The 19424-nt window shown below is 41.2% G+C and overlaps 1 protein-coding gene across 3 annotated transcripts in view; it reads right to left on the bottom strand.

Annotated features, from left to right (window-relative positions):
• The window catches only part of SLAIN1 (SLAIN motif family member 1), a 58922-nt gene that overhangs the window by 15669 nt on the left and 23829 nt on the right, over positions 1 to 19424 (bottom strand). For 2 of the 3 annotated variants that reach the window (XM_037377872.1, XM_037377874.1), the window contains 3 exons: positions 6848 to 6997; positions 4755 to 4904; positions 2203 to 2541 (listed from right to left, as the gene is read on the bottom strand). In XM_037377872.1, the coding sequence (XP_037233769.1) occupies positions 2203 to 2541; positions 4755 to 4904; positions 6848 to 6997 (639 nt within the window). The remainder of the gene's footprint in view (positions 1 to 2202; positions 2542 to 4754; positions 4905 to 6847; positions 6998 to 19424) is intronic. The other variant, XM_037377873.1, reaches the window with a different exon arrangement.

The raw sequence follows: 19424 nt of genomic DNA, 5'->3' as shown, positions 1-19424 counted from the left end.
CAAAAATTTTATTTGAGCTAAACACATATTTGAGGAGACACTGTGTCAAAGCTAAACACTGTTTTTTCACCCCAGACCAAGTGATAAATTCAAGTTACTTGCAACTTACTCTTACGGAGAGCTCTGTGAATGACCAGATGAACGAGGGGACAGACTGCTGACTGCACATACAAGAACACAAGTGATCTCTTTAGGGGAAGAGAGAGGAAGTGAGATTTGGGCAGACTGTTGTAATGGCCAAGAGCAGCGCAGGATGTGATATGTGCGATTTTGATTAATTATGGATGATGCTTTCCACATATATTGATAGCAGTAACTGAACAGTTTAGTCCTTCCACCTATCACACCCCTCCTTCTCTTTTGCCTTGGTAAGCTGTAACAGTGTGGAACCTGTCACACACCATCCACCACACTGAGCTTCAGATAAATTCTTATTTTGCAGTCTACCTCCATTTCAATGTGTAGGAGTTCTTGAAAGACAATGAAATTGCTGCCAAGACGGTAAGAAGTAATGATGAGAAGATGTTGTCATAATATTACTCAGACATACCAAATACAAAGATGACTTGAATTCTTGTCTGCCAGCCTGCCAACTGTACACGGCTGAAGTAAAAGGTTTCTCCCCATCAGTATTTGCTATTTATGTGGATCAGTGCTGCATGAGTCAGAGGATAAAGGTACAGAAGCTGAAGAGATAATTCCCCTCTAAAGACAGTGGTATTGGCTATTATAGGACTGTCTGCCACTCCAGCAAACAGGTAACTGAAGTTGTGTGTGTCCACCTTCTAAGTGACACCAAAAGATTATCCAGTACCTCACAGTTATTGAGAAAAAAAGCAACCACGGGGTAAAGTTGGTGGCCTTTTATATTTATATGCTTTCTGGTTAATAAACTAGGAATCTAGTGTTTGTAGTGTCCTTGTAAGTACTTTCTGAGATTTCCATGCAAGAATCCAATGTTTAAGTTCCACTGACATTGAACACCAAAAAATAGTTGAAAAAGCACTTGAGGACCATACAAAAAGATCACAGCACCACATCCTGTCCTTATTCCTAAATAAAAAATGCCCCATAACCTTCCTTTCTATCTCCCCAACATTTCTGCAAGCCCATGAGTGCTGTCCTATTCTTGTCCTTCACCACCAAGAAAAATAACACTGAAATTAATATGGCACATATGCTGTACCAACTGTAACACCCACGTTGCTCTACCTTCTGTTAATATCGCCCTTCTTCATGAACTGCCACTTGTTGATTATACTTCCATGCCACGTCTTAATTTGAATGCAAGTGCTTTTGGCACCAACCTGTCATGTCTTGTTTGTCAGGAAAGCAACATGCATATCTACAGCGCTCTGTAAATAGCACCTTTATTTTCTTGCCCAAGGGTGAGCTGTAAGCTGTAACGTTACAAACAAGACTCTGACTGAAAACTGACTGTTTTGAATTAATTTTGGGAAAAGACTGAAGGAACAGGAAAGTAAGATGCAGCAGGAGGAAGAAAATTGTGATCATAGTAAGGAATGAAGGAAGGTAACAGCAATAACGGAGGGAAACTTAAGTCTTGAGTAAGCACCGAGAGACAAATCTTCCAGACACTCTGGAATACATCTCAAATGCAGTCCTAAAAGCAGCAATGGCTCAGGATAGTTCGGGAGTGACATTATCTCCCACTTACAGTCTGCCCTACCAGACCCAGAACACGAGCACAGTGCTGACCTGACCCCTGCCATAAGCACTCATCGCAGACTGACAGCATAGTTTCATTAACAGCAAAGTCAGAAATAAAAAAGGGAACGAAAATCTGAAAACCTTATTTTGTAGTTTACTGTATTCACAATGGACTTGCATAGGCCAAGCTCAAAAGCCTCATCAGTTCATCTAGCCAACTACCAGCCTGCTAAAAGATGTTCTTTCCTTTTTCTTCTTTCTTGACTTGTGGTTATCCTTGCAGCACTTTAAAACAGACTAAAGCAACAACTTCCACGATTCAGTCACAGATCACATTTTGTAGCAAATTACTTAGCAAGAACATACCTCAAATCATTTTCACAGGCTTAAATTCCTTGTCACAATTCATGGACTGATCTAGCTGTCATACTCTAAACACACTTCACTCTGTTGACACAACTTGATCTTTAAAATGGCACTGGCACTTTGCAGCGAAAAAAAGACAACTTCTCAGAAAAGTATGCAACCCACCTCCATTAATCCTACTTGGTTGCTGCTCTGGAGTTTGGGCTTGAGGAGAGTAGTAGGGCTGCTGATAGGTATTTGAAGGGAAGTGTGGGGAGGTAGGGCTCCTCCTGCAGTCCCGGATGCTGGAGAAAGTCTGTGAATGAGGAATTCCTCTCTGGAAGGGGGAGCAGCGAGTCAGCCGTGGCTGCGGAGGTGGAAGGTGGTCAAACTCTTCCTCATCCTCAAGACTATAGCGATCATATTCCTGGTCACCGCATGTCCCTTTCTTTCCCACATGCAGAGAGACGCTTGAACTGTGCCTTGACACAGATGCTGAAGTTGAAGCATAATCTTGCCTAAGGCCTGTAAATTCCAAGAGAAAGATGATTTGGTTTCTGCTGTAATTAACTCTGAACACGCACTTCAATTTTGAAAACTAAGTAGGTAAGCAGACATAATTTTACAGCAAGAACTGCATTTACAGTATCACCAGGCTGAAGATTTGAGGTAGGATTCATCTTATCCAACTTTCCATGTCTACCTTTCAGGCACTTAAGCCTGAATTATTTCCCTCGAGATCCCTTTTTAATAAAAAATATAAAAAAAGAGTACAGGCATCTCCAAAATGCAGTACCTGTGAGATGTCTTAGATGCCTCTCTGAACATAAGATGAATTGCCTTCAGGAGGCACCTATTTTTCTGCCAACAGAAAGATCACATGAGTATTAAGCTTTTAACTTTTAAACACTCTTAATTAGAGGAATTAACACTATTAGTTTTCCAAGTTATTGTTATTAAACTCCTATACTCATGCAATGAAAATGCTGACAATGACATTCCTAAACTTAGAACCCATGTAAATATTCTGGCTCTCCGACCTCCCTGAACCAGAATTAGTTCCTGCTAGCACCTGGTCTCATTGATAAGGTTTATTGGTAACACAGCTGTCTTTTAGACAGGTACACATCTGACCACCCCCTTTTCAGAATGCCAGGTTTTGAAAACCATCCCACTATCAGCGCTTCCCCAAAAGAGCATGTTTGCTCCAGGTCAAGTGAGAGGGAAACATCCACATCCTGCATACATCCCTCCTTTTCCCAGCCACACAGCAGCCAGGGAAAAAGGGGATGTACATCTCATTTCCAGGAGCTGAGTAACTCTGCCAGCAGCTGCAGACAACAACTCTTCTAGATTTACAAAAAGCCCTCAGCTTTGACAGATGTCTTTGCTTCATAATGGAAACTTCTTATGCTTCCCTCCAGCCCTCGAGTGGGATTTTATTCGTGGCCGTGAAGAGAGCGTGCCTGCATGCACGTATAACACTAACACTTTCCACAGGATTAAGTGGACAACAACTATCATGTGCTCAAACATTCTGCACCAGCTGCTACTGTAAGGATGAGATAAAACCATTACACCTGACATAGATTAGAAGAAAAACTGTGGTTTTCCGTTCAGTTTACTAATGACCTGATTCCTTAAAGAGCTAAGTACTTGAAGTCATTTTTAAACATCACTCTGAAGGAGATGAGCACAGCTCAGTAATGCAATCCCTTGTATCTTTGATAGTCATATTTTTTTAATAATTATTATAACTTTCACATAACATCAGAAATTTGCCGAGCTGTGACTATACACATTTTCCAGCTGAGAATTCAGTTGTCTTGGAAAGTCTCACACCTGCTAATTTCTCTGCTGAATGTAGCGAGTGCTACCAGATGCTCCGCAAGTTCAACTGCTGACAAGTGATCACTCTGGCCTGCTCAGTCCAGTTGCTGCAACCATATCGCAGCTCTAATTTTTTCCTCACATTTTTATTTCATTTTATTTTGTCATTTATTACTTGGTATTTTCCTGCAGTCACCATCTCTGAACTTCTCGTTTTTCATCTCATCATTTCCTCCTTTACGCCTCACTTGGCACTAATAGGAAGTGAGAAAGATACTGCACTCACTGTCTGAGTGATTTCTAAGTCAAATGCCCTTTATTTATAAATAAAGACATCTTCCAAAGATTACTACCAAGCCAAACTATAATCTATGTCAAACAAGGTTTTGAGCTCAGATTTGTACATAGTCACTTGTCTCAAACCAAAATGTTAAACGCCCCAATTCAGGATCTAAAGGGGAATTAATTTTAAAATTAATCTGACAATTAAGGAAGTCAAAGTAGGGGCAAAGAAACCTACAAGAGCTGCTTGCTTTTACCTTTCTCATGAAACATAAGAAAATGTTTCTTTACATTACATATACATAAGAAAACTGCTTTAGCATCTTCCCTCCCCAGAAATAAAATTATTTTAATTAATGGGGTAAGACATTGTAAATCTTCTAAATCTAAATGTACTCAATGGGTATGGAGCTACCAGTTGGGATTCAGAAAAATATAAGCATCAAGTTGAATCTGAACCCAATGACGTGCACACCTCTGAGCAGCTGAAGTGTTTTTCCATCTGCCACTCAAGAAGCAACAGCATTTAAGAAAGATCTACCTAACTGAGACCAGACAGGAGCAGTTTTGACTGTTAGAGAAAATCTTCCTCAGACTATTTTGAAAAATGAAAAAAAGCCACCTACTTTCCTCCTGTAGACGAGCCATGATCTGAACATCAGTGAGATCCTGCAGCTTGTATCCCATGGAGATGGAATCATCCTCCAGCTCCGAGGTGCTCAGTTCACTGTCTATTGATGACTGTGGGCTCAAAGGGGAACTCCTAGAAATGTAACCTATATAAAAAACCATAACCTTTAGTCTGTGAATACATCCGGCCATCTTCCATTCACAACTCTCTGCTCTTTATATTACAGTAGTTTACAATATTTTCTGTATAACAGAGAAAAACCTTCAGACGTGTAGTGCAATCCACTAACAACTAACAAAGGGCTTTGATACTTGTGAAAAGTAGTAAATGTAGTAATAATCATGAATTTCTCTATTTCTCTATTTCTCTATTGAATAGAGTATAGCTCCGAATATAGTATCACATTGCCCAGACAACAAATAATTTACCCACACAGCTCGGATTAGTTAGCATAGCCTAAATACATCTGCATTTGAATCCTTCTGACGAGACTGTGGTTCTCTTTATCCTGTTCTAGAAAGCAAGCATGTATGTGTCACCAACTTCAGCTCAGTACTCAGACTCCGTGTCAGAGCCATTTACCTAAATTTTACTGTGTTTTTAAATCGTTTATAATCGTCAGAGAAATCAATAACAATTAAGACTGAACATTATGCAACAACAGAGAAAGAAATGTCTCCTTCACAGAGCTACCTTTTGGAGAGGGTTCTGGATTCTACGTTTTCCCTGCATGATAGTAAAATATAAACTAAGTTGCAAATAGTTGCATGAGCTTGCTGTTGCCCAACTTTAAAGAAAAATTCTTCAAATAAAACAGTAATCACTTTCTAATATCCTCTGGACCACCAGAGGCCCACAGCCTGCAGGGTGAGAACCACTGTGACTACAGCTCATCAGCTGTGCTTGTATCACAGATGTGTTTGCATCCTCTAGCACCGCTGAAAGCAGCCCCCTAAAATTAATCTGAAATTCAGCTGTTCTCTAATAATATCTCCAACAGAAAAGGACACGCATGGGATTACTTTGCTCTGGAAGGATCCTAAGGAATAAATGTGTTTGCTTTTTCAAATTTGGAAGTTACAATGTTCCTCAAGGTTTTGCAGAGGTAGTAGCAGCTGTGCCCTTTTCAAGCAGCAGTGTGAAGCCAGACAAGATACCTGAGGGTATCTACAATAGCATGAGATGCTTTCATTTAGGAACTAAACTACATCCCAATGAATAGGGGGGCTCAGACATCTCAATCACACGTAGACACCTACGCCAGGTGTTCAGTCTGGAGCTGTATGTCACCCACAGTGCCCATACGCCTTAAAACGGCTTTCTGTCATGTGCACATGACATCACACACAGAAAACAGTGCACGGATCAGTGTGACACTGATGTTAACGACCTCAGACCAGGCCTGCTCTCATCAGCAATAAAATGTTAATGCCTCTTCCCCAGAAGATTATTTTCTCTGCTACCACTGCAGCTTAAGAGAAATCATAGAGACAAACTGATCCCCAATACTTGTAGTGAAAAAGGAAAAATGCAACTCTCTGCAATTTACAGCCCCTGGAAAGTCTGTATTTTTCCTAAAACTCCTGTGTCCCCTGAAAATCAGTAGCAAACATAAAATAAATCTTCGATAGTAGCAACAATACCAGTTTGAAAACAGCCACGATTCTGTTGGCTATTGCTATTATAGAGAAATTCTCCCTGCAACTTCATTACACAGCTGTACAAATGTTTCTGTAGACACAAGGAAGGGACACACTGGGGCAGAAATGAGCAATAAAGGGCAAACAAAGCTGGAGACTGTTTAAACTGACACAGTCACAACTATACTCTCAGGTAAATCACTATTGAGAAATAGGCTTTGTTTACAAGTACCACTTTCCTGTAACATGCACTGTAACACAGAAGAAAACCTACCCAGCTAGCTAATTGCCACATTTTAGGTCATTTTTTACAAAGTTCTCCCTCTGAGATGAGAGTTTATATACAATCATCCAATCCAAACAGTGTACTGCTGTTAAATGCCAGCAAGATTAGATTAAATTAAGCAATTTTGCAAGCACTGTAAATCAATAAAATGATACGCATTACCTGTCCGTTCAGGTGTTAGTATTGCTTTACTGGAGGTTTTAGAGAAGCTGGGACTATTAAAGCCATTGGTATATGGGGTGAGTCTCGCAACAGGACTATAGGGAAAAGCCAAGGAGACAGGTGTAGAGAAGAGGTTCCGCCATCGGCTAGCTGTTACAGATGCAAGGGAAGAGGGGGAAAAAAAGATTTACAGTTATTAATAGAATAGTGCTGTTAGAGCAAAAAATCATCTCATCTTAGTCTGTTCATTATACATGTTTTACTTATTGCAAAAGGAAAATAAAGGTCAAAGTTGAACAGCAAACAAGAGGATCACTACAGCCTTCCACATGTAAAAGTGTGCTCCAAAAACTTTTTTAGCAAGTATGTCTTGTTTACCATCTTCTGTGTATACACCATTTTGGTATATTTTCATTACATACGGTGCCAACAAACAAAGTATCAGGAAGTAAACAAAACTACTGTTAAGAGAAAAACAGATGAAAAATTTGTAGTGCTTTTTAAGGTTCATGGCAATTAATCATCACACAACTGAATTAGCAGTTAAATTATCAGCTATAAGAATTCAGAGACAACAGTAAATAATGCTTAACCGTCAAGTTAAAAACAACTGTAATCCCACAGCAAGCTTTTAAGCTACCATATTTCCCCTTCGCTTTTTACAGCATCAAATTCCTGATTACATAAACATGAACTTTTTTTCACTGTTTCTGGAGGATCAACCAAATAATAGAACAGGGCACTTATTTTCTTACATATTGCTTACAACGAGCTTGTAAGGCATCTTGTCTGCTCAGTAACATCACTGAGAGCTCAGAATAGGCCAAAACCCTAAAGGCTTATTTAATTTAAATTTTCTTAGTTCATGCAGTAAAATATGAATACAACTGTTCTTTGCCTATTTTTTAACATGCATTCAAAAGGTAAAATATAAAATATTGATATACTCTCCAGAAAAAAATGTAATTTTCAGAGAACCCATTCAGATACAAGCAAAGTTTGTACAGATGAAGAACAAACGATAGTATCACATCTTTATTTGTGATAGAATCTATTTTGTGCTGACAAATGTTACGTACAGTGACACAAGGAAGGGAGGGAGCTAGGAACATACTTACACGTAGCTTAGCAGTCAGTGGCATAACCTCAGTGCTTAGCAGGCGTTACTGCATGGTGCCAGATGCCGCAAACTGGTTTTCAAAACTAGAAGGGCCTAAAAGCCCTCAAAAGCTATTCTCCATCACATGGCTAGCTAATACAACAAACCTGCCATGTTATCTGGACCTATTGATCCAGTTATTTTAAACATTCGCAGATAGATATTCAAACAATTTTCAGGGCCTCTCTGTTTCAAAACCTTACTGTCACCACAGTGATTTAGCAGGACATACGAACTTTAATTCTGTCTTGATAATATCAGTAACAAGTGGATGTAAGGAACAGCAGGGAATGGTATCTTGTTGGCAGGTTGTCAATCACATCCTTGCAACATTTTGGAGTAATCAGTTTGTCGCCAGTGCAAAAAAATGCTATTTCCTCCCTATTCCTTTTGCTTTAACCCATTCAAAAGCACTCCTGGGTTTGTAAGGAATAAGCAGCCTTTTCTACTCTTCCCACTAGTGCTGCTAAGTTTGAAGCAAAGGCAACCACCTGGTTCCAGCACTGGCACAAAGCAGTCTGCCAGGGAGGGGAAGTATCTGCAAGGCTCAGCCTCTGCGGGAGGGAGCAAAGCTATGCATTAATAAGATAAAAATTCAAATTGTGATCTTTGCTGTCCCTTCACCAAATAATTATTGCCATTCCCTCATTTTTTGATGATTCTAGTTCCTCCAAGCTTAAAAAACCCTTACAGGTCTGAGATCTTAATTAGGAGCAGCATCAGCACGGCTTCTAGGGAACTGCTCAATACCAAGCAACACGACACAGGCTCCTCGGCACGGCTATTTGTCCATAACATTCACTAACGTGAGCAGTTCAGGAGTCAAGCATGCAAGTCCTCCAGGACAAAAGAAGAGCAAATGCAGATGGACACAACTCTATACATTAGTAATTAACACAAATTGCTGGGGATGAGACTAACTCACAAGGAACAATAACTGCAAACTGATTTGAGGCATTCATTGAAAGAAACGCATGTGATAAGTAAGAGTAGATCCCAATATCATATTCACAACTAATGTTTTTCATGTCCACCAGAAACCATTAGTAAGGAGCAAGGGATGACAGTTCCTTGTGATTGTATTTTTCTGCCTAACACAAGATCCTGTTTTGCAGCAGCCTGATCATTTGCCAGGCCAATTAGCTGCCAGCGTGTTCTCACTCCCAGATGTGGTCAACCGTACAGCACAAATAAACCTCATTCATTACCCTCCACAATAACCGCTGTGAGCTGGCCCACTGTGCACAAAGCAACAGTTATCACGACTATGAAAGCAAGAACCCACATGAAGAATATAATTAGTATTTATGGCAAACCAGATTTCAGACTCCTTTTTCAAACAGAATGTATTCACAAGGAAAGATGGATGAAGAAGTCAAGAAACTCTATCCACACTAATCTATGTATTAAATCTCTAGATATACACTGTAAAATATCCTCAACTGCAGAACTTTTGCCACTGTGCCTAAAATAAAACTTCATAGTGTTTAAGCATCAGCAAAGGACTGACAATTTTTAGGCATATGATTAACTCCATTGCTTAGGATCAAATATAGAAAACTGTTTTCATTAAGTTTCAAACGGAAATATCTACGTACATATTGAGTACTTCCACACTATCAATCAAACACAGCAAAATTAGACTTACTGAAATCTTGTGCTAATGCCAAACCCATGAAAAGGTATGCAGGAAGCAAGTGCTACAGACATCTAGGCAAATACATAAATTAATGTGAAATCTGTAAAATCTCAAAATTGTGCAATGGATAGACATTTTAGGATAGTTATTTTGTTCCACACTGATTCTGAGACTACTTTGGTTAGCATGATAAAACACCACTATGGTATGCATGGATGAGACAACGTTGTTAAGATCTTTATTCTAAGCTTAAAAGCCCAGCTATTAAGTTTTGAATTTTACAGTATTTGTAGCTTCTTAACACCCCAACTCCGGTTGCCCACAGATGAAATAAGAAACTCAGGTACTATTTAAAAACAAAGGAAGTTTCTAACCTTTGCAGTTGAATAGAAGCCTGAATAATCCTGCTCTGAGTACCTTACATGGAAGATGCACTGAAGGAAGAAAAGGTATCAACCATGGAAAGGAACACAGGGGCACCTAAAGACCCATTAAGAGAAAAGAAGCCAAAACCTCCATTTCATTTACTGACAGCAAAGAGTTAAACACATTAACAATTTGACTTCTTGAAGCACAAAACTGTTGGAACTAATATTCTGTAATAAAATAAGCACAAATTGTCCCAGTCATCAAAGCCTACAGTTAGATTGCAAATGCCCAACCTTTTGAGTATGATTTCCTTGTATTTGATCAAGTCTTAGCAACTAGACTGCCAAGAAACTGCATTACACAATGCCTACTCTGTATTTTAAAAAAGGACTTGTCAAAATGATTACATAAGCAATCAAACTTTTGCTTTAAAAAATAAAATCAGCAACAAGTGCGCCTGTTCATAAATTAAAAATATTTACTAGCACAACTGAAGGTTTAAAAATTAAGAGCTCACTTTTCAGAACTTTCCTAGAGACATCAAAATGCTAAAATAGATGAGAATAGTAACTCACATAGAAAAATATGAGCAACTACATAAACACAAATATTCACCACACTGTGAATAATTAGCATTTGATAAGAACTGATGGAAAATTTACATGAAAGCCTGAACAAGTAAACATCTACAGAACTGCATGGCTCAAAAGGAATGGCATACCCTGTAAAACCACTGCATGTACCATATCCAAAGCAATTCCTTTACTAAAAGCAATTTCTCATTTAATCTACATAAGGTACACAATTTCTAAATGTATATAATCATGTTTTTGAAAGTGAAGATGAAATTTGCTATTCAAACTAATGAGAACATTCATAAGCTGGGACACGAGGTAAAAACCTGCATAGGTTTCCATTAGGTTGTTTTAATTTTGTGGGGTCACACTGACGTAAACAGGGACAGGTCAAGTACAGGTCCTCGATGAACGAGACATACCTAGGACATTATATTAGCTAAGGATATCAGGGTGTCCAAGGCACCAAAAGAAGTACATGCACGTTTTAAACACCTTCCATTCTTGTAACTGTATTCTGAAACTCAACAAATTCAGTTTGCCAGAATAGGGACTTACATTCACTGTAAGCAAAACAAAAAATATTTCTTTGCTATAAAGACAGAAAAAAATAAAGAAATAAATAATTGAGCTATACGACTGAATAAACTTACTAAATTATAGAAGGCATTATCTAGCTTGCTTATGCACTCAATTAGCTTAAGTTTCATATAGACCTTTGGGCAAGAGTAAAAGATGCTTTTTAAGCTCGAGGTAAAATAAATTAAATTGCATATATGCAGACATCTGAATATGGGTATAATTACACAGCCTGAACAAAACCCCTCTTCTGAGCCAACAGGGTAGGAGTATTTACAATACTGTCAATCTAGCAAGTTTTGAACATACAGCACTTTCCTGCTGCATACTTTCTTTCGAGCAGGAAACCCAAACCACTTCCCTGATGCATATGCACGGCTGCACAGCAGCCATGCTTAAAAGCGAGGTATCTCTCTCAGGAGTAAAATGCACAGTCCTACATGGGAAACAGAAGCATTCTGTTAATCACTGGAGAAACTCAAGAGTGCTAGAAGGGAATTCAAAACCCTCTCCTTACCATAGATAAGAACATCTAAACCAGCTAAGAGCCATCACCTCAGTGAAGCATATCTAATATATCTAATACCTTCCTCCCAACAACAGGTATTTTAACCTTCACTTCTGGTCCCTATAAAACAGTGATTCAGTCTGAAATCTACTCCTACAGTCAGATGTACACCTGGAAATAGTGTCTTAATGTGCTTGAAAACACAGCCAGAGGAAGAAGAGATGAAAGTAGCTCCCAGTACTTACTGAATAGTGCCGTTGTTGGGACACTTGCTCAAGAAGCAGGACACTTGGGCTCCTACTACTCGCCAGCCTGAAGAGATTTACTCCAGTTCACGGGAAACCCAGAGCTCCTGTAAGAACCTGAAGCAGTCTCAGGTATTAGAGAGGTGCTAGATACTTAACTGCAACCAACATTGTGGTGCCCCTGTTCAGGAACAGTTCAGGTAGCTAAGTTTCCAAAGCAAAGCCTGAGTAGATACCATCTTTCAAGGACCTCAGGAGCTCCCAAACACATGACCTTAGAAGTACGTACAATCCTTAGCTCTAGTTTACAGGGTGAGGCGTTCAGCTTCTGTGCTCCAAAGAAAAGGCCTGTAACATCTTCCAGGGTTTATTTAAACCTAGCGCTTCAAAGCTAACCTTTGCGACAGCAATGTTTTCAGCTTTGGTAACTTTAAGTATGAGTATCGAGTTGTACTTGTAAAACTGGAAACTAGCCCGAGGCACACACCTATTCCCATCTTGGTAAATATTACTGTACAGTGACCTTGACTTTTCAAGCAGCACTGTCCGCACAGCCATCAGCGTGGTCATCTCAATAGCTTGTTCCAGCACATATGGTTTCCTAACCACAGCTGTAGCTCCTTCATCAATCCCCACTAGTGGTAGCATCTTTGCCATCAGCACAGAGTCACATTTCACATGCTTAATGCACATTTTCAGTCACATTGAAACTGTAAGTGCCCAAAACTATTTCCCTGCACTACCACACACAGCTCACAAAATGCTCTTGGGGCTTGTTTGCTGTTTCTGTCCCTTCATTTCTTGGTCAAGAGAGGCAAAGCACCTCTTCTTTCCCAGCTGCAATGGTAACAGAGAGAAACTCCTTAAGCATACACTGCACAAGGGGACTCCTATCAAGAGCCAGTAAACAGGGGTTTCCATCAGAATTTAGTGTATATCCTTACCCTTGAACATCCATAATTAGACTACAACAACTGAAAAAATATATGCCAACGTTTTTCATTGCTTTTGGTTTCCTACACTAAATCCATGCCTTCTCACATACATGTCTCTTCTTAAGACTGGCTAGCTGGTGAGAAACTACACAGCAATGAAATGGCTTCATTTGATCATCTTCTGCAAGAATTGAGTTTCTCTACAAAATTCTAAGTTTTCACAGTAGTTTTAATAGCCAATGTACAGGATTGGAATGTAAAGAAAAAAAGAGATTAAATACTCATCTTGTGCTACTTTAAAGTAATAAAAAGTAACCAAGCTCAGCTTCAAATGTCTAATGAAATCAACTGTCAAAGTTTGGACTGCATTGGGTTTGCGTGGCAACATTCTGGTCGTCAGGGTGCTATAGGGGTGTTTTTGTGAGAAGCTGCTAGAAGCTTCCCCCACATCAGACAGAGCCAATGCCAGCTGGCTCCAAGACAGCCCCAGAGCTGGCCAAGGCTAAGCTCATCAGTGATGGTGGTAGCATCCCCATGATAATTTATTTAACAAGGGGGGAGGGAAACCTGTGCAATGGCAGCCAGAGCGAGGAGACTATGTGAGAAGCACAGCCCTGCAGACACCAGGGTCAGCATGTGCTCCAGGTTCTGGAGCCCGTGGTGAGCCAGGCTGTGCCCTGCAGCCCATGGAGGCCAGTGGTGGAGCAGATCCCCACCTGCAGCCCATGGAGGTCAGTGGTGGAGCAGATCCCCACCTGCAGCCCATGGAGGTCAGTGGTGGAGCAGATCCCCACCTGCAGCCCATGGAGGCCAGTGGTGGAGCAGACCCCCACCTGCAGCCCGTGGAGGTCAGTGGTGGAGCAGATCCCCACCTGCAGCCCGTGGAGGTCAGTGGTGGAGCAGACCCCCACCTGCAGCCCATGGAGGCCAGTGGTGGAGCAGATCCCCACCTGCAGCCCATGGAGGTCAGTGGTGGAGCAGATCCCCACCTGCAGCCCATGGAGGACCCCACACCGCAGCAGGTGGATGCACCCAAAGGGGGCTGTGACCAGTGGGCAGCCTGCGCTGGAGCAGGCTCCTTGCAGGACCCGTGGCTCCCTGGAGAGAGGAGCCCAGGCTGGAGCAGGTTTGCTGGCCGGGCTTGTGACCCCGCGGGGGACCCACGCTGGAGCAGCCTGTGCCTGAAGGGCTGCACCCCGGGGAAGGGACCCACGCTGGGGCAGGGTGGGAAGGACTGCAGCCCATGGGAAGGGCTCGTGTGGGAGAAGTTCATGGAGGGCTGTCTGCCGGGGGGGGACCCCAGGCTGGAGCCGGAGCAGAGTGTGAGGAGCCTCCTGCTGAGGGGGGGGAGCGGCAGAGACAGCGTGTGAGGGACTGACCGCAGCCCCTGGTCCCTGTCCCCCTGTGCTGCTGGCAGGGAGAATGGTGAAGAAATCAGGAATGAAGTTGAGCCCGGGAAGAAGGGAGGGGTGGGGGAAGGTGTTTTAAGATTTAGTTTTATTTCTCATTACCATACTCTGATTTTGACTGGCAATAAATTCAATTAATTTTCCCCAAGTTGAGCCTGTTTCACCCAAGACATAATTGCTGAGTGATCTCCCTGTCCTTGTGTCGACCCACAAACCTTTCATTACATTTTCTCTCCCCTGCCCAGGTGAGGAGGGGAGTGACAGGGTGGGTACATGGCCTCCAGCCAAGGTCAACCTACCACACAAACACACAGTGACAGGAGGACATGAGAAAATTAATAAAGATTGCCCACTTTCCTCTAAGCCTAGGAACACTGAAAAATAATGTTAGTTTTAAAGAGCATGTGAGATCTGGAAGTACCTGAAAAAGTTTGTTTGCCAGTTCATTCACATAAAGTCCTTTTTAGAAAAATTATATAAAAGGATGTAATATTAGTATAGAGAGAGCAGTTCAGTTGGTATGTATTGGTATACAACTGTTTGGTACATAGAGCTGCAACAATTCATATATCTGAAGATCTGCCCCAGCAAATGCAGCACAGGCCTCTTTTAAAGGTACAATCAGAAAGCCTATCCCAATTGCAGTAGTTCCTAGAACTTTGGGCTAGCACAGCGCAGCAAAGCAAAGCAATCGGCAGTGGTGTCTGGCATACTGCAGTTGGTGACAAAAACGTACATCTCAGTAAGATTCAGGAATGACCTACTTTGTCTAACGTTCCAGTTGTGCCAATGTTTACCTGCTGGTGGAAGTAGGGAAGATTTATATATATTTTTCAAGACAGATGTGCAACTACTGTATTTCAACGTAATTCAGTGAAAGGCTGACCTGAAAATTGTCTTTGGACACATTACATCCAGGAAAAACAACACTGCCTTCCATCTGCAATGTGCTGGAGGGCAGAGAGATTCTAATTGCTATTCTCTGACCCAACTTTCTCATAAAAAATATTTTATGACACCAACTTATTCAAAAGACTACAAATTAAATGGAAATAAGAGGGATGAGCTACCTCCAACAAAAGATACTGTGCCTTAGTTATGTGCTTTGGAAGGCTGGGTTTTCTGCTGTGTTTTGGGTGGGTTTGTTTGTTTTTTTACTTGCCTCTTTAAGGCAAACTTTTTACTGAACAAGCTATATAAACAGCGAAGCACATAGGCTTTGTGAAAAATGTAATTGTCTCAGCATTCATTTTCCTCCTGTGTGTACAACTCTCCCCGCATGCACAAGTCCAAAAGCAAATCTTCTGACCAGAGGTAGCAGCCAAACATGGTTCCCAGCTCCCTTTTTTGAAGAAAAAGGCCAAATACTATGCTGCAGTATTAAGCCTTAGGCATGACCTAGGGCCCAAATGTCTGTTCCCAGTTCCCATACTCAGCAACTGGTGTTTTATACAAACTGCCAGTCTGATGCATTTCCACTCCATTTGGTGGATTCTTAACCAGAAGCCATGAGCATGCAAGCTCCTACTTTTCACCTAGTTTGAAATAAGCTATACCTTTCTGAGCAGAAGACTCATTCTTGTATATTATCACATCAGGTAACCTAGAACACAATACATAGCCCCAGATTCTTCTGCCAAACTATGAGCATTTCATTCACTAAGGAGAGAGTGTTTACCCCATTTAATTTTAGGCACCTTCAAATACGGAATTAGGAGCCTTCCAAAACAAGAAATTCTTACCCAAGGGTACTGTGAATGCAAAAATTTACATGGGAAGATCACACAAATTCACAGAAGAGGAATCCATCAAGCACATCTAAATCAGAGTTCGCATCTGGTTCAGTCAGTGTCTGAACTGGAAATACAACTGGGAGGCTGTCAGGAGAGGCATGTATGCTATTTCCCCATATTCTCAGTCTCTTCTAGTATCTATTTATGGCACTTTTGGATGTTGGATCCTGTGTCACAGACACAGTGAAGATGCTCTTATGTATACACGCATGCTTGACCTTGTCACACAGGACACAATGTACTTCACCTCCACTCAAAAAGCAGATGAGCTGTGCCTCATTGTCTTCGCTGCCTACAAAGGCAGCCCAGTGTGACTGGCTCTGATACAGATCTCTGCATATATTCAAACGAAACTCACTCTGACAGCATTCATTACAGAGAACAACAAACAGAGCTTAAAAACAGATTTCAGAGCCTGTATTCAGTTTTTCATTTTCCTAAGCAACTGAAAAAGACAACTCTTTTGCAGTGCTAGAGCATTGCAATGCTTGCATCCATCCTACTTAAAACAGCTCAGATACCCAATTAAAATTATCAAACACCTTTCTTGGCAGCAGATCCACTTGAAAGGGGAACACTTCATACCTTCCCACAGGCTAATGCTTTACCCTGATCCTCCCCATGCTATGTTCTCAGCTGCATTGGTGCACTGCACCAGCAAGTACAACCATCCTTGCAAGACTTCATGCTAAATCAGATCAATTATCCAATCTGTTTAAAAAGATCTTTTTATTAATCTATTTTTTTAAACAAGGAAGAGTTCCTCAGTTTCCTTTACCAGGAAGACGGAACCCAGCTGTACCTGGGCATTTTTAAGGGAGAGATGGAGCAGCAGAGAACAGCAGCAGAAAGGTGGGGCTGCTGAAGCCAACACTGCCTCCAAAAGAAAAGCCTGTCAGAGAACAGCCTCCACAATGTGTGTAAAGGCAGGTGAGATGAACTCAATGTCTGACACTGATTGTTTGCTTACATATACAGTGCAGAGCAAAACAACAGCACTTTCATTACATTTTAACAATGAGCAACAAAAAAGGGAACTAAATGGTAACCACTTTACCACGGCACTCAGAGTAAAGCTATCACCATGATGGGCAGACAATGCACATAAGGCCACAGAAACATCTTCCAAATCTTGCTGTGCCAGCTGGATAGACCTCCTGCCTCCGCTACTTCTGGCTGTAAATTATCAGGTCTCTGGTTAGGCTTACCCAGCACAGACTGACTGAAATGGGCACGGAAGCCATTATCTAATCATCTCAGCTAGTAGATCTGAAGGAGCAGCCATTCCTGTAGGCACAAATGAAGTTAGAACAAGACATATATCCCTGCCAAAAAGAAAATGGGTTACATTTCCATGTAAATAGATGAGAGGAAGACAACAACAGCAATCTAAGATCATCTTATTCCAAATGTAGTTGATCCACAAGAGACTTTTAGGTTTGTTTATACCATACAAGAGAGCAGAGTGTCCAAGAGCCCTGAAGAACCTCTGAGGAGGCTGGTGTGTCTACCTAGAGAAAGGCAGGACTGTAGCAAGAAACTAACATCTCTTTCACAACCAGCACACCTTCACTAGCAGCTAGCTGCAACCAACCTGGTGGGTATAACCAATCTGGTCTCAAATAGTCCAAATAACCTTGTAAAAATCTCCACACCATATTGAGTGGTGGCTTCACCTCACTAACATGAAACAGGCTTCTTCACACAGATACTGCTGTTGCAGTCTATGGCATGGCAAAGTGTTACATTTAAGCAGAGCTGTGTCAGAAGTCAAGACGTATGTACCACTTTAATGTCATTTGATCATCCTGATCAGCAGGAATCATGTTTTACTCACTGCCTGTTAATGCAAAGGGAAAACATTTCAGTTGGCACAATTTGTGAAATAGTTTGTATTTCCCTTTATAAAGCACAGGTCTATTACATAGACTCTAACATTATGGTTGTGAAAAAGACATTAAAGTTCTCTAATGTCATCATAAGCAAAACCTGAACTCTCATGCTCTTATTCACTGCATAAGCATTGTGAAACTTAACCCAACCTTATTTTCCTTCTCGAATTCATTACCTTTGGTAATGGCTTTGTCTGTATTTCAGTGAAAATGTGATACAGCAGAATCTTACAGAACACTGTGGGAAGCATATCTTGCAATCACTCAGCACCATTTTAAATGCTCCATTTGCCATAATACTGCACAAATAGTAAAACCAACTAAATTTTGACCTGAAAAATGTCTTTTTGTCTTCTCCTTTAAATGCTGGCTTTTGGGTCTGAATAGTCTCCCAGGTCTGAAAAATAACGTGCCTGTGTCTCAGGACATTTCTTCGCTGCCTACTCTTGCAGAGCCCTGGCAACCTTTGTCTGCCATCTAATTCACACCTCTTCAATCCAGTGGACATTTGCTCTGCAAACCAGTATGACGTATTCTCTCTAGGTCTGAAGCAGTCAAGCAAATGTCTGCAGATAAGCAGCAGCAAAGAGTATGCAGCTGCATCAGTCACCTCCACAGCCTCCATAATTCAAAACTTGCAGCATCCTCATTAGAGATGCTTGCCCAGGATCCAGCTCTCACACAGTAAAGCATTGGTGAGCAGCAGTTTGATAGCTACTGCGCTAGATTATTGACACCACAGTTCTGTGGAGAATAGCATTATAAAAAATAGGACTTAAACCTGTTCCCTCTCACTCAAAACTGCCATATTGTCATCAACTCACTGAAAGGTGCCTTTAGCTGTAATGGGATCAACAACATATGCTCACAGAGGAGGAAGGATGTGCAGCCTTGGTAACCACACCTGAAATCAGGCTGGTTTTAGTGTTTGTACTTTACAGTTGTCCCTGTGCAAAACCTGTATACAGCTACAGAGAACTGACCAAAATTATACACAGTCAATATTTCCTATTTTTATATAAAATGTGTCATCATCACTAATTTTCAGGTCTGCTGTAAAGAAACAAAGGAAGTTTCAAGTCTAAAGCCAGGCCCATAATCTGATCAATATATTCAACAAAAATGCTAATTACACTGCCTTAACCAGGACAGACAAATTCCTTGTGCCCCAGAAGCAGCGCATGCTGTCCCAGTACCAAATCACTAAGATGGGTCATTCCACTTTGAGATGAAAAGTAATTATCAGCATTGCTATTTTGAGAGACTCTGCAAATCACTTTACAGAAAGGAACTGGGCAGCTGTAGCTCTACAACTGTTCCCACGCATGTCTCCTGGGGCATGCTGAGCCCTCTAACGCACCACTCTCACTAGCTGAGAATCAATGAAGAGAGAAACCTAGTATCATATATAAGCTTAATAATGCATGCTGGGATGGGGGGTTTGCTTGTAATATGGGCCCATGATCATAAATCT

Source organism: Falco rusticolus, chromosome 2, assembly GCF_015220075.1.
Source record: "Falco rusticolus isolate bFalRus1 chromosome 2, bFalRus1.pri, whole genome shotgun sequence".
Taxonomy (NCBI): domain Eukaryota; kingdom Metazoa; phylum Chordata; class Aves; order Falconiformes; family Falconidae; genus Falco; species Falco rusticolus.
This window is presented reverse-complemented; position numbering and strand designations above follow the sequence as displayed.